The sequence below is a fragment of the Mauremys reevesii genome, linkage group 5 (assembly GCF_016161935.1).
Source record: "Mauremys reevesii isolate NIE-2019 linkage group 5, ASM1616193v1, whole genome shotgun sequence".
Lineage (NCBI taxonomy): Eukaryota > Metazoa > Chordata > Testudines > Geoemydidae > Mauremys > Mauremys reevesii.
In genome coordinates, this window is record NC_052627.1 from 16,732,689 (window position 1) to 16,746,379 (window position 13,691).

The 13,691-nt window shown below is 42.4% G+C and overlaps 1 protein-coding gene across 2 annotated transcripts in view; it reads right to left on the bottom strand.

The window, feature by feature from the left end:
- Nucleotides 1-13,691, bottom strand: part of ANTXR2 (ANTXR cell adhesion molecule 2) — a 164,849-nt gene that overhangs the window by 69,785 nt on the left and 81,373 nt on the right. For both annotated transcript variants that reach the window (XM_039541826.1, XM_039541825.1), the window contains 3 exons: nucleotides 7,476-7,517; nucleotides 5,012-5,110; nucleotides 3,565-3,732 (listed from right to left, as the gene is read on the bottom strand). In XM_039541826.1, coding sequence (XP_039397760.1) covers nucleotides 3,565-3,732; nucleotides 5,012-5,110; nucleotides 7,476-7,517 — 309 coding nt within the window. The remainder of the gene's footprint in view (nucleotides 1-3,564; nucleotides 3,733-5,011; nucleotides 5,111-7,475; nucleotides 7,518-13,691) is intronic.

Genomic DNA, 13,691 nt, shown 5'->3' on the forward strand with positions numbered 1-13,691 from the left:
GAGACAGCTGCTGTCCGGGAGCTGATTTAGCCACAGACTTTTCTACATGCAGAATTGTTCAGGTTTAACTTAAGGTATGATTTTAAACAGGTGTAGTTAAGTGGGTGCAGCAATCTGTGTGGACACTTTTATTTTGGTTTAAAACCATGGATTAGTTCAGTTTAGATGAACCAATTAGGAACAGGTTTAAGCTAAACTGAAATAAACCCCCTTAAACAAAAATAAAATTGTCCACCCAGAATTTGCTTCAGTCTAACGACACTGGTGGAAGTCTGTGTGCAGACAATTCCCTAACAACAGTGAATGACAAGTGCTGCTTAATTGGGACTGTATAAGCATAAATCCTAATTAATGGGAACAAACAGAGCCAGGGACAAATGATTAAGTGGTGGCTCCACAAAGTGTTAAATGCGTGGGAAATTCTAAGGCCTGGTCTACACTAGGAAATTACGTTGCTATCACCGGTGCAAAAAAATCCACACCCCTGAGTGACGCAGTTAAACTGACCTAACCCCCAGTGTAGACAGCACTAGATTGATGGGAGAATTCTCCCATCAACATAGCTACTGCTCTCAGAGAGGTGGATTATCTACGCTGACGGGAGAACTCCCTACCGTTGGTGTAGGTAGCGTCTTCACTGAAGTGCTACAGTGGCACAGCACTTTAAATGTAGACAAGCCCTTATCTATAGACTTTTCCAATATAAGGGCTTGTCTACATGGGAAGTTATACTGGTGTGAGGTAAGGTATGAATTTAAAGCATTATACTGGTATCACTCGCCACACGGACACTTTTATTCCATAATAAGAGTGCCTATTTCCAATTTAGTTTATGTCACTTTGGAAGTAGTTTAAACTAAACCAGGAAAAACCACTATTATTCCAGAATAAGAATGCCTATGCAGTGAGTTATACCAGTACAACCATAGTAGCTTAACTATACTGGTATAGTTTAGCTAAGACAAGCCCTAAGACTGTGAGCTCATCAATACACAGAGTTGCACTAGTTTAACTAAAGATGGGATAATAAACTGATTTAACGTAAGCCCAGGTCAATTCTGTTTGTAGACAGGCCTTGAAATTAAAAAACACGATGATCAAACAAAGAAACTGCTTTTTGTTCATGTATTTTTATGCATTATTTTATTCTGATGACATTTTTTTCAGTCTTTATTAAACAGCTTTTTACTTAGCGGAGAGTGATACTAAACAGGCCGTTCAGCAGGTCTCTCAAGAGCTATATCCGCTCTTCAATGGCCCAATCCTGCAAGGGAGCTGAGCACCCTCAACTCCCATTGCCCAGCTCCTTGCTGGTTCGAGCCCCAGCTCCATGGTTGACTGCAAGGTACCTGAACCCTCCGCATGTCTATTTGCTATTATAAATTATTAATGTTTATTTATTATTATTATTATTATTATTATTCACCAGGTTACATGAACTGGTCAGAAGATATTCTGCAGGACTGGCCAGCCATTTGTATGGTTTATTTCTCTGTTTGCTAACTGCTGCTGACCCATTTAAAAAGGAGCTCCTGTTCAAGTGAAATTACCAGTTTCAAAGCTATTCCCCATTTGAGTACTAGCAATAACTAGAAAGGCAGATGAGTCTTTCAAAATGAAAGAAAGGTTTTAAGTCTGATGCTCTGCAACAAAAGTGGCTAGCTATCAACCTGCCTGACTTGTCCATGAATTCTTTCTTACATAGTACAGTAGGTTTGGGTACTTTTATTTTTTTTTTCTGAAAGGTAGTTTTAATAGTGTATTAAAAAGAAACTATTGATTGTTTTGCATTGCATTGTTTTTCTGCCCTTTATATTACTCATGATTCAAACGAATCCAAACCATTATATTTCTTGAGCATTTAGGTTTTAAAATATTTAAGTTGTGCAGATTTTACAGAATATGCTTTTCAGTCTATTTAATCCCTAGGAGAATGTGGTACTGAAACTATACATGCTGAGAACCCTTTGGGGCTGTAATTAAGTATAGTATCAAGAAAGCTCGGAGTGCCAGTGCCACGGGGTTAGCATTGGTGAAAAGTTCTGTTTATTTTACATCCAAAGCATGTTACTATGTAAACCAGAGCATCTAAATTAAATCGTCATGTGACCCGGATGCTTTCTGTCTGGACATTTGCCTATATGCACTTTAATGAAAGATGTCCAACAACTCCTATCCAGTTTTTGAGAAGATGTTTACTGTTGGGCTGGAGGTGGCCCATACAGTCTCCAAAGTGAAATCTCTTTGTTCAATAATATTACTAGCATCAACCATTTATTTTGCTTTCATTTATTTCAGTCAGGTTTCTGTACTTGTCTCTTGCTCTTGTTGACTCTGTGCCTATAATTATTTTTTACTTTCTTTCCCAAGAATATCTTGGACGCAGCAAATTATTTGGAAAAACTATTACAAGCTGTAAACAAACAGCTTTAGATTTGTAATCAATCAGATGAGAGATGTATGGTGAAAGAAACAGAGCAAACATCAACAAAAGGGGATGATCTGATACTCTTCTGTTGGTAGTACCTTAATCTAAGAGTTGTTCCATTGATTTCAGTACTCAGGGTTAAGGCTGCGAGTCTGGCACGGAAGTCATGGATTCCGTGACTTTCTGGGACCTCCATGAAATTCCACACAACTGCAGTAGCCAGTGTGGCTGACCCCAGGCCCGCCAAGCAACGGCCCCGGGACCAGCTTCTCAGGAAGCCTCAGGGCCAAGCACACCGGCCGCTGCTGGAGTGGCCCCGCAGCCAGCTACTGGTACTGGCCCCAGGGCCGCCACATCAGCCGCTTCTTGGCGGCTCCGGGCAGCTGGCCTCAGGGACCACCTGAGCAGCGACCGGTGCGGCTGGCCCCAAGGACCACCTGAGCAGCAGCGGCTGGTGGAGCTGGTCCTGGGGCACCCCAGAGCTGCAGCGCCCCAGGGGACTGCCAGAGCAATGAGGCCTCAGGGCAGCTAAGATTTGGTATGGGGTGTATATAGTAAAAGTCACGGACAGGTCACAGGCCCTGAATTTTTGTTTATTGCCCGTGACACAGCCAGGATTTTTACTAAAAATACCCATGACCAGGCCTGCCTTGGTAGCAGCGGCGAGGAGCCCCAGGACCTTTTAAATCGCGTGGGCAGGCTGCAGGACTCCCAGGCCTGCACGACCACTCCGGGCCTCGCGTTTTGGGGGGACCCCGCAGGCGTTCCCGGAAGTCACGGATTCGTCACTTCTGCCCCAGGCCCCACCCCACTAGGGATAGCCCTGGCCCTAGGGCCAAGAATTTCTGTTGGCGGGCCTGCCCGTGACTAAATCTTAGCCTTACTCGTGGTGTAAGGTATAATTCATTGCGAGTAAGGGTATCAGAATCTGGTGCAGAATAATGAAGTCTAAAATTAAGGGCCACATACTGCCACCCCTACTCCCTCTGAGTAGTACCTTACTCCAAAAATTGACTTGAATGGGATTATTTGAGGAGTAAGGTACCGTACTACTCGGTATGAGTAAGGGCTGCAAAATCTGGCCTTTAATATAGAGACACAGCAAAGTTACATTCATTTAAAGATTAAAAGCTTACCTTAATTGGCGTATACCACTTTTCCTGAGCAGCTTGTGAGGTAGCCTTGGGTTTAGGAGGTTTTGGTTGAAAGGGCTCTTCTGGCTCTTCTGGGAGTGTCACCACAGCATTTTTGGCTTTTTCTAACCTAGCTCCTTCTTCTGTAGATCCCTTATCACCCCAACGAACCTAAACAAAATGAGAATTTATGGTATTAATGTGGGCATATGTGTACTAGATAATAGGACTGGGTAAAAAAAAAAAATCCAATTTTTTTATGGCCCTCCGCCAGGCTGGATGGAAGGGACGAGGGGAGCGATCCCTCCTGCCCAATCCCTCCTGCCTCTCCTCCCCCACCATTGCCCAGCCCCAAAAGTCAGGGCCCACCCCACTGCTCCACACTCCCCAGCAGCCCCAGGTGAACCCTCAGAGTTCTGACTTCAACAACATCAGCATTATCATAATTTCGAGTTCATCCTCAGCCTCAGTAAAGGCTAGTAGCAAGTTTAAATTTCATTAAAAAATTTTAATAAAACTTGTATTGGATAAATTAGGGAGGTCATCATGTGAGCATGGAACCTAAACCCTTATTTTCCATAGGCCCTTGGTATCTTTTTACACGATTTCTATTTGCACGGTATTTTTTCAAGAACGTAACCACCATGTAAATTGAGGCCTGAGTGTACTTTGTAAAATTCTCTTAGATCATTTGGATTTGAAAGGTGCTGCATAAAACATTTTTTCCATCTAAGTTCCTCTAGTCTAAGCTAATCATTTCGAACTGCCAAAGGCCCTAATTCTGCTCTCACTTACAGAAGCAGATTTCAGGAGCACTCAAGAAGGACTGGGCCTCGTTATGTTTAGTTGTGATTTTGATACCTTGGAGACTGACAGTTTTGTTTTTTTTTTAAATCAAGTTAAAATGCACAAGAAAATTGCCTTGCAAATTCCATACAGGCTGACTTAACTATAAAATGTGACATAAGGACATATCCATAAGGATGCACATTTTTCATTCTGTTTTAATTAACATGGTGCTATCATGTCTCTTCAAAGACAGGCACTGTTGTAGCTGTGCGTTCCTTACGGATCAAGCCTCTCCTTAATGTCACTATTGTCAATGCGTTTGGCTGGCCCACAGTTGGAGTACTTATGTTACGCTGCAATTTCTTCCAAAACACTCAAAAAGGCTCTCACTCTCCTCCTCATTAGCTTGATGGAATCAGCATGCCTTTCAGCATCTATTTAGAGTTCAGATCAAATGGAACTAATGAAATCAGTTCTTCCATAATCTACTGAGATACGCTTAGAATTCTTTCAGAGGGCAAAAATTTTAGGAGGCTGATGTCACTGGGAAGCAAGCAAACATGATACAATTATATTTCCAACACACTTTGTTGCCATCAACTTGAGCCTCAGAAAACTTGTATTTTCATGCATCGTTTGCCTTTCTTTCCAGAGTACAAACCTCCATTCTTTTAATTCCTCCCACTCCTCGTCCTCCGTAGTAGGAAGCATCCACTGTCGGCCATTTTTTGTTTGGCAACGGGTCTTCTTCTTCTTCTTCCTGTCCATAAATTCAAAAACATTGTTTTGCATCAAGTCCTTTTCTAGCACATGCTTTTATTAGTGTTCACAAACAGAGTTTTCCAGACTTAAATATAGCTCTAGTGTGACAGCAGCAGAATTTAAAGGCACTCACACGTCTAGCAGTTTTCATTATTTCACTTGCTATCTGGCCACTCTTGGAAATGTTTTTTGCACATAGGAGAACATCGCTGGCAACCATGAGAAGTGTCCCAAACTGTGACCAGCGTTCTCAAGCCATTTAAGAAACTGGACTTTCCACTAATCAGAGCTCATTCACCCCATTATCCTCCTTTCCAGTAATGAGAACAAACAAAACACAGAGAGAAAAATCATTAACATTGTTTCCCTCTTTTAAAAACGTTGTGTGCTTAAAGAGCCAGATTCCCAACCACAGAGGCCTGCTCCAGTAAAATGGCTTTGCTCTCTGTACAAAACCCAGGGCAACAGGCAAAGAACAGAGGGGCAGAATCATCAACGGCCTGCGGTAGACTGATTGCAGCAGATCTGCAGCTCTTAGTGCAAGGCCAAGGGTGGGTAGCAGACACATTTCGCTGGTCTCCCATGTGAAGTTTGGACCAAGCTATCCTGAGCTGTGGCCGCACACACTTGACTTAAGGACATGCTTGTGAGAATGTATTCGTGTGCACAATTTTTTTTTTAACATAGTGTAGGGGGGAAATCCTAATTTTTCCCCACTAGAAGAAAATGGGGAAAAGAAGTGAGGGGGGGGGAGCCTAAAAATTTGAAACAAAGTTTTTCAAAATGAAACAGTTTTTTACTTGACCTGCTAATTCATGTAATAACTACAAATTGCCTATGATTTTACCTTCTGTTAACTGCAATTTTGCTTAGTTTAATGCCCTTTTACAATGCCAGAATGGTAAAAACTGGCCTCTGTATAAATGAGAATCAGGCCTGCTGGCTCACACTACAGAAAGTTTAGCATATGCCTCTAAGTCTTTGCAGGATCAGGGCCTTAATTGTCATTTGTGTGTGACTGTGTGGTTTTGTGAAAGTGGTCACCTTAGCTCTGAATTTCCTGGATTTCTAATATTTAGGGCTTTTAGGTGAGGGTGGGGGTGTTAACTGTAATGTTCCTCAAAGATGATAGAAATTCAAAACACTGGTATGTGCCTGCAACCCTAATTTTACCTTAACGAAGTCTTTTTGTGTTTTCTCAGGCAAAATTGGATTACCATGTGCCCTCCATTTCTAAGACAAGCTTAATATTCAATAATAAAACAAAGCAATATCTGTAGTCGGTTATTTGTACAGAACTCTGCACATATGATAAGTACCAAGTATCACGATTACCAGCAACAAAAATACAGTATCTTGGATTATTTTGTTTTCAAAAGGCGGGTCAGATACCACCCAGAATTCTAGCAGTATGGTCTGTGCAGAAGCACACATGCAACAGAAAGCCATTTATTTGAAAGAATTTTGGCAGTAAGTTTAGAATATGTGCCTGGAAGAGAACGGGGGGGGGGGGGGGGGCAGGGGATGATTAAAGGATTTTATTGGTGCTTTAATTTACTGTCTGGCTGAGTTAATTCAGTGTATGTCATGAAGTGTTATTTTAAGATAGTTCGTTGTTAGGGAGCTTCGAGTTTCTTGTTATGGTGGGTTTTACTGTTAGTTTAAATAAATAAAACTGGGCATCACATATGGATAAGCACCAAGTATCATTATTATCAGCATCAAAAATATAGTCCCTTTATTTTATTTTGTTTTTAAAAAGGTGGGACAGATACAGCCCAAAGCGAGGAAGGCGCTGGTTAAGGAGGAATTGTGACTAGAGTAGCTAGTTATTTGTGGTACTTACATGGTCCCCACCAATGTAATATCTGAGGACCTCATATCTTTTCGATTTATTTATCCTCCAAACCTCTCTGTGAGGTAGGGAAATGCTATTACCTCCATTTCACAGATGGAGACACACAAAAAGCAGCTTCCCCAAGGTCACAGAAGAAGTCTGTGACAGATCTGGGACCTGAACCTTGGTCTCTCACGTGCCAGGAAATTGCCCTAACCACTGTGACAATTAGCAGCTGGGGGAAAAGAACTGGTTCGTAATATACAGTAATATTTAATGGGATGGTGTAATGTAATTAATGTAACTGGCATGCTAGGATGATGTCTTATTCTCTGTGTTTGAGCATTGGCCTGCTAAACCCAGGGCTGTGCGTTCAATCCTTGAGGGGGCCATTTAGGGACCAGGGGCAAAAATCTGTCTGGGGATTGGTCCTGCTTTGAGCAGGGGGTTGGACTAGATGATCTCCTGAGGTCCCTTCCAACCCTGATATTCTATGAATGGGTCAATAAACACCCTCATACTGTACCTCTTTTGGAGCTGGAGGTGGTGGTGGAGGATCCTTGATGACCTAAAAACAATACAAAGACAAGCATGAGTGACAGCAGTCAGTGACTGCAAATGACCTTCAAAATCTGATAGAGTATCTTAATTGTTAACCATTCCGCTATGAGTCACCAGTGTTTCTTCACAAACTGGCAACTGCTGTTGCAACTCCCTGGACTCCTGATTACCAAACGTGTGTGGGGATTAACATCATCCCCCTAATATAAAATAAAATCAACTTGTTGACAGTCACTCTTTGGGACAAACATGCCTGCCCATTTAATTACTAATTGGATAAGGTGCAGTCATTCTAAGTAAGAGCCCGCGATGAAGTCCTATGTTGTTAATTAGTCAGTATCAGCAAAAGGCAGCCCAAAAGCCTAGCTCAGAACTTGCTTAACTATAAACCAGCTTTCTCATGTCATATAGAGAATTTCTGGCCCAGTGACAAGTGTGAAATGCCTTCTGGAAACTCAAGATCAACTCTAGGCCTTTAAACTATCCACCCAAATTATTTCTGCAGCTTTCACATTTCAGATCTATAATTTCAAAATGGCTTCCTTCGTGGTGCTCAGGGTGGAATCCCTACAGTGTGGCATTGCTACATTCACAAGCATTCTTAAATTGCTACTGGAAAACAATCCCTCCTGTTAAGGAGGTTTGTTTCTAATTTATAGCCATCCACGGGGTTTCTGGCACATAAATATTAACAATTTGTCCACAGAGTGGAAAACAGGAAGGCAAACACATGCCAGAGAGCTTTCATGTTAGTAATAAAAGCCCTCTATTCGCTCTACACAAAGTGCTCCTAATGTTATTTTAATTTAGGCTTAGTCTTTAATTTAATCTGCAATATTGCATAAAAATAGACTTATGCCACTTAAACCCTTTCCACTTTCTTTCTGCTCCCTTACACACATGCATTGCACGAACTTGTGTGCGTTCCCCTGCTACTCACCTCAAAATCCCCAACAAGCCATTGAACAGAAAAAATGCACCAATGCATTATTAAGATGATTGCAAAAATTAAAGTCAGAAACAGTTTTCTACAAAACAGAAGCAAGCTGGACTTATCAGACGACAGGTGGGCTCACTCCGTGGCCAAGCTAACAGTAAAGAAATACTTTATCTATACAGTCATGATTTTCTGTGCCTCAGTATTGTGCAGATATGAAAAAAGAAATACTCCACCTGTACTAAGACTCATGATTATTTTGGGCATTGGTACAATACAGATTTGATTAAAATATATAAAATGACTGCTACTTAAAAAGCTCCTAAAATTACATTTGTCTTGAAATACTAGTTATGTTATTTTATCCCTATTCCTGCCATTAATTCCAGTACTTTAATTATCTTCACCAGTGCCTCTGAATATCAAGTAAACAAGTGGACCGATGGCATCATACGTAGAAGATTTTTTTTTTAAATCTTGATATAAGTAACTTGGATGTCACCATGGACATTCCAAATGATAATGCCACCAAAATAGTTTACTTCCAAAATAAATTTGGGCATCACATATATGGATGATATTAAAATGAATATAGTTAAAAGTAAATGCATGGTATAACTGGAAACATATTACCAAATACTTCAGAATTCAAATTTTGAACTGGTTCATTAGTTCTTGGAACCTTCAATGGGTAGGAGAACAAATTATGGACTTTCAGCGGAAGGACGTTTGTTTCGTGCTTGCAAAAGTGTGTCAGAACATGATTTTTCCTCCTATACTTTTTAACTTAAGGGTGAATAAATAATGTTTCTGTAGTGCATTCCAGCACCAGATCTCAGAGGACTTTACAAACATTAACTAGTTAATCCACATAACACCCCTGTGAGGTGGATCAGCACTATTATGCCCACTTTATAGATGGGAAACTTGAAGCAGAGGGGTTAAGGGCCAGATTTGCAAAGGTATTTAGGAACCTGAAGATGTGCAGAGGCACCGAGAAGCACTGAAGTTTATCCAAAGATCAACACCTATAAGATTCTCTCAATATTATAAAACTCACTTTATCTTGTTTCAACTCCCTTTTTCCTTCCACTTTCTTTATCTATGATCTTAAATTTCGCTATTTGTCTGAGGCCTTTTCAGAGCTGAGGCGTTTTGTTGTATCAACCAGGCAAGGTACTAACAAACTTCAACAGGACTTCATTTTTAAAGTGGAAACTTCTTTACCAAGCTGTTGCTGCACCCTCTGTAACTCTCACTCAGCCTCCTCAACTCCTCCCTCCTCCTTCCTGTTTCCTGTCCTTTCAGATTCCCAACAGCCAGTGCTCCCAGTTCTAATAATTACAAGCAACATTTAAACACCTTTCTAATGTCAGTAAAATGCCATACAATGTTATGGCCTTATATAAATATTTATCAATAATAATTAATAACTCTGTCATTTCTTCCTTACACCCTTGAGCCTCTCCTAAGCAGAGACAACTAAATGTGTCAAAATATGTATTAATTTTATGATGTGAGCTAATGCTCATTAGGACCAAATACCTATTAATTTCAATGGGACCAAGATTTGAACAAACAAAATTAATCCAAAACCCATTAAGGGCCTGATCTAAACCCACTGAAATCAAGGAAAAGACTCATGACAACTTCAATGGGCTTTGTAAGCCAGTGAGTCAGTGGGAGCCTTTCCACTGACATACTGGACATGAGATCAGGCCCTAAAATGGTGCTGCTAAACTCACTGGAGTTGCAGGATAAACTAGATTTAAAATGAGCTAATGCATTAATCAGCTGCAGTTACTAGCAGCTTCAGAAGATGAAACTTGTTTGAAAATGTATCCCTCCATTAAGTGACAATGGTGTGAGAAAATAATCTGATATTTGGCCCTGTTGACGGAAGTGGTATGAAAATGCTCCCACCCTTATGTTTCGACAGGCCACACACACACACACACACACACACACACACACACACACACACACACACACACACACACACACACACACACACACACAGAGTCAGTACTTATTCCAATTTGATTTTTAAAGCAAATTTCACTGGGAAGCCATTATTAAATGGAATTTTAAAAAACAGTCTAGGGAATTTAGGCAATTTTTGTAGTAAATTATTCAAATGCAGTATGAGAATTTGCAGATATTAAAAGACATAATATTGCAAGATTGCCTGTATTTTTTCTTCATTCACATTAGTAAAATGCAGTACTGACGGTTCTGAAGAGCACTTCTCTGTCTTAACCATATGTACAATTTGATTTGTCTCCAATTTTGTTTTGTTTGGTTTTATCATCAGGGAGGACTGCATCTCATTTACTTAGTTACAAAGAATGAAGACTTGAGTTTGGAGGAGAGCCGATTTCTTTATTAAAAAAAAAAGAAAAAGCTAGTTGCTTCAGGCAACAGTCCTTTTGATCCACTCATTAACACTTTTCAAATGTTCCAGTGATGTGGGCATTAGGAAATGTCAGCACTAGAGCCTGAAGCCAGTTTGATACAATCATATGTTCTGATATTCAAGGAAGAGTGAAAGAACTGTCAACAGTGAACTCCCTTTAAAAAAAAACACGGTTCTGTACATAGACTGCAGATCAACTAACATCTCGAGAACTGACTCCTGCCAATGATTAAGCAGAATACCTAAGTCATCTACAGTGTTGTGCACCAACTGCCTGCAGATAATAGAAGGCAGGAACTTCTGCAGTTCTCATTTGCTTTTGTTCAAAGTCCGTAACAACTTTATTCCTTTTTGTTTTGATTCTGGTGATACAACAGTTCTTAGGTTTGGGAGCTGCTGCTCTCTTCCTGGCTGTTCTCTGTCCCATGAAACTAAATGCTTCCATCAGCAAGACAACCATGTCTATGGTTTTATCCACCCTTTCTCTAATGTTCTTGAAGGAGTGATCAATAGTCAAGGACAGTTAACATCAAAGACAGTAAGTAATAGGCCACAAACTGGGATAATGAATAATGTTAACACGCTGGATGTGGAATAGAAGGAAGGAATAAGAGCACATTATCATAATCTAAGGCTTTGCAGTGTTGTTGTGGCTGCATTGGTACCAGGATATTACAGACACAAGGTGGGTGAGGTAACATATTTAATTGGACCAACTTCTGTTGGTGAGAGAGACAAGCTTTCACGCTTACCCAGAGCTCTTCTTCAGGTCTGGGAAATATAATCAGAATGTCACAATTAAATACAAGATGGATCAGACTTTTAGCATAACTTCTTGATGTGTATTTCAAAGACCATTCAAAATTAAGTGTCCCATTAACACCCCTCTAGTCATGGGGAGAGAAGGAAAAAAGAGGGAAGAAAGGGGGGGGAAAGCTGTGGGAGGGAGTTAAATAGGTTATATGTTGTTGTAATAAACTCTGTATCCAGTGTCTCTATTCAGTCCATGATTTTTAGTATCTAGCAAAGTTAAGAATTTAAGCTCCCAGGCTCATCTTTTGAAGGAGTTGTGCAGCTCTTCTTTGAGGATGAGGACTGAGAGGTCAGATATAGAGTGATCACTTTATGAAAAGTGTTTACCCAGAGTTGATATGGTGTTTTTGTCTTGTTCTTCTGTGACAGTTCAAGGGGACACAATCCGAGTCCTCAACCATGATGACTATGTTCTCAAGGCCAATAGACAACTGTTTCACACTGCCCACCATAAAGAACTCAAGACACACCACAATTTACCCAGGAATTTAAGGATATCATCAAAATTCTTCCTCAAACAACTCCAAAGAGAAACTCTACAACTTCATCCTCCACAAAACCAACCCAGGGACCTTCTACATCAGGGGTGGGCAAACTTTGTGGTCCGAGGGCCACATCTGAGAATAGAAATTGTATGGCGGGCCACAAATGTTCCCAAACTTGGGGTTGGGGTGTGGGCTCCGGGGTGGGGCCAGAAATGAGTTCACGGTGCGGGAGGGGGCTCTGGGCTGGGGAGTGAGGTACAGGGGTGGGTGAGGGCTCCAGCTGGGTGTTCAGGCTCTGGGGTGGGGCTGGGGATGAGGAGTTTGGGGTGTAGGAGGGTGCTCTGCGCTGGGACAGAGGGGTTTGGAGGGCGGAAGGGGGATCAGGGCAGGAGGCTGGGGTGCAGGAAGGGTTGCAAGCTAGATGCTGGGGGTGCAGGCTCTGGGGTGGGGTTGGAGATGAGGGGTTTGGGGTGCAGGAAGGGGTGCAGGCTCTGACTGCGGGTGCAGGCTCTGAGGTGGGGCTGGAGATGAGGGGTTTGGGGTGCAGGAGGGTGCTCTGGGCTGGGATCAAGGGGTTTGGAGGCTGGGAGGGGGATCGGGGCTGGGGCAGGGGGTTGGGGCATGAGGAGAGGCTCAGGGGTGCAGGCTCCAGGCGGCATTTACCTCAAGCAGCTCCTGGAAGCAGCGGCATGTCCCTTCTCCGGCTCCTATGCAGAAGCGCGGCCAGGGGGCTCAGCACTGTGCCCCGCTCGCAGGAACCACCCCTGCAGCTCCCACTGGCTGCAGTTTCCGGCTAATGGGAGCTGCAGGGGCAGTGTGCAGAGCAGAGCCCCCTGGCTGCGCCTACACATAGGAGCCGGAGCGGGGCCATGCTGCTGCTTCTGGGAGTCACGTGGAGCAGCCCCCGACCCTGCTCCCCAGCTGGAGTGCCAGAGCGGGCCAAACCCCATCCTGATTTTATAGGGACAGTCCCGATTTTAGGATCTTTTTCTTATATAGGCTTCTATTACCCCCCCCCCCCCCGTCCCGATTTTTCACATTTGCTGTCTGGTCACCTAGGAGCTCGAGGGCCAGCTTAAAATGGCTGGCGGTCTGGATCTGACCTGCGGGCCGTATTTTGCCCACCCCTGTTCTACATGCTTCCCAAGGTATACACACATGGGAACTCAGGCAGACCCAACATTTCTGCCCACGGCACTCTTACTGAGGAATATTGGGTCTCATAGAAACCATCCTCAAATCACTCATCATACAAAGGGCCAGCTTCCTCCAGAATCTCTGCAACATTAACAACCTTCCTCAGAACATTATCTTTGCCACATGGATGCCACTTCACTATACACCAACATCCCTCACAATGACAGCATCGCTGTCTGCCTCAAATATTTACAAGATAATGGACCACCTACAGGGATCCACCCAAAACATATCATCAAACTCATCCATTTCATCCTCACTCATAACAATTTTATATTCAACAGTAAACACTTAGTCCAAACCATGGGAACAGCCATGGGTACTAGGATGGCT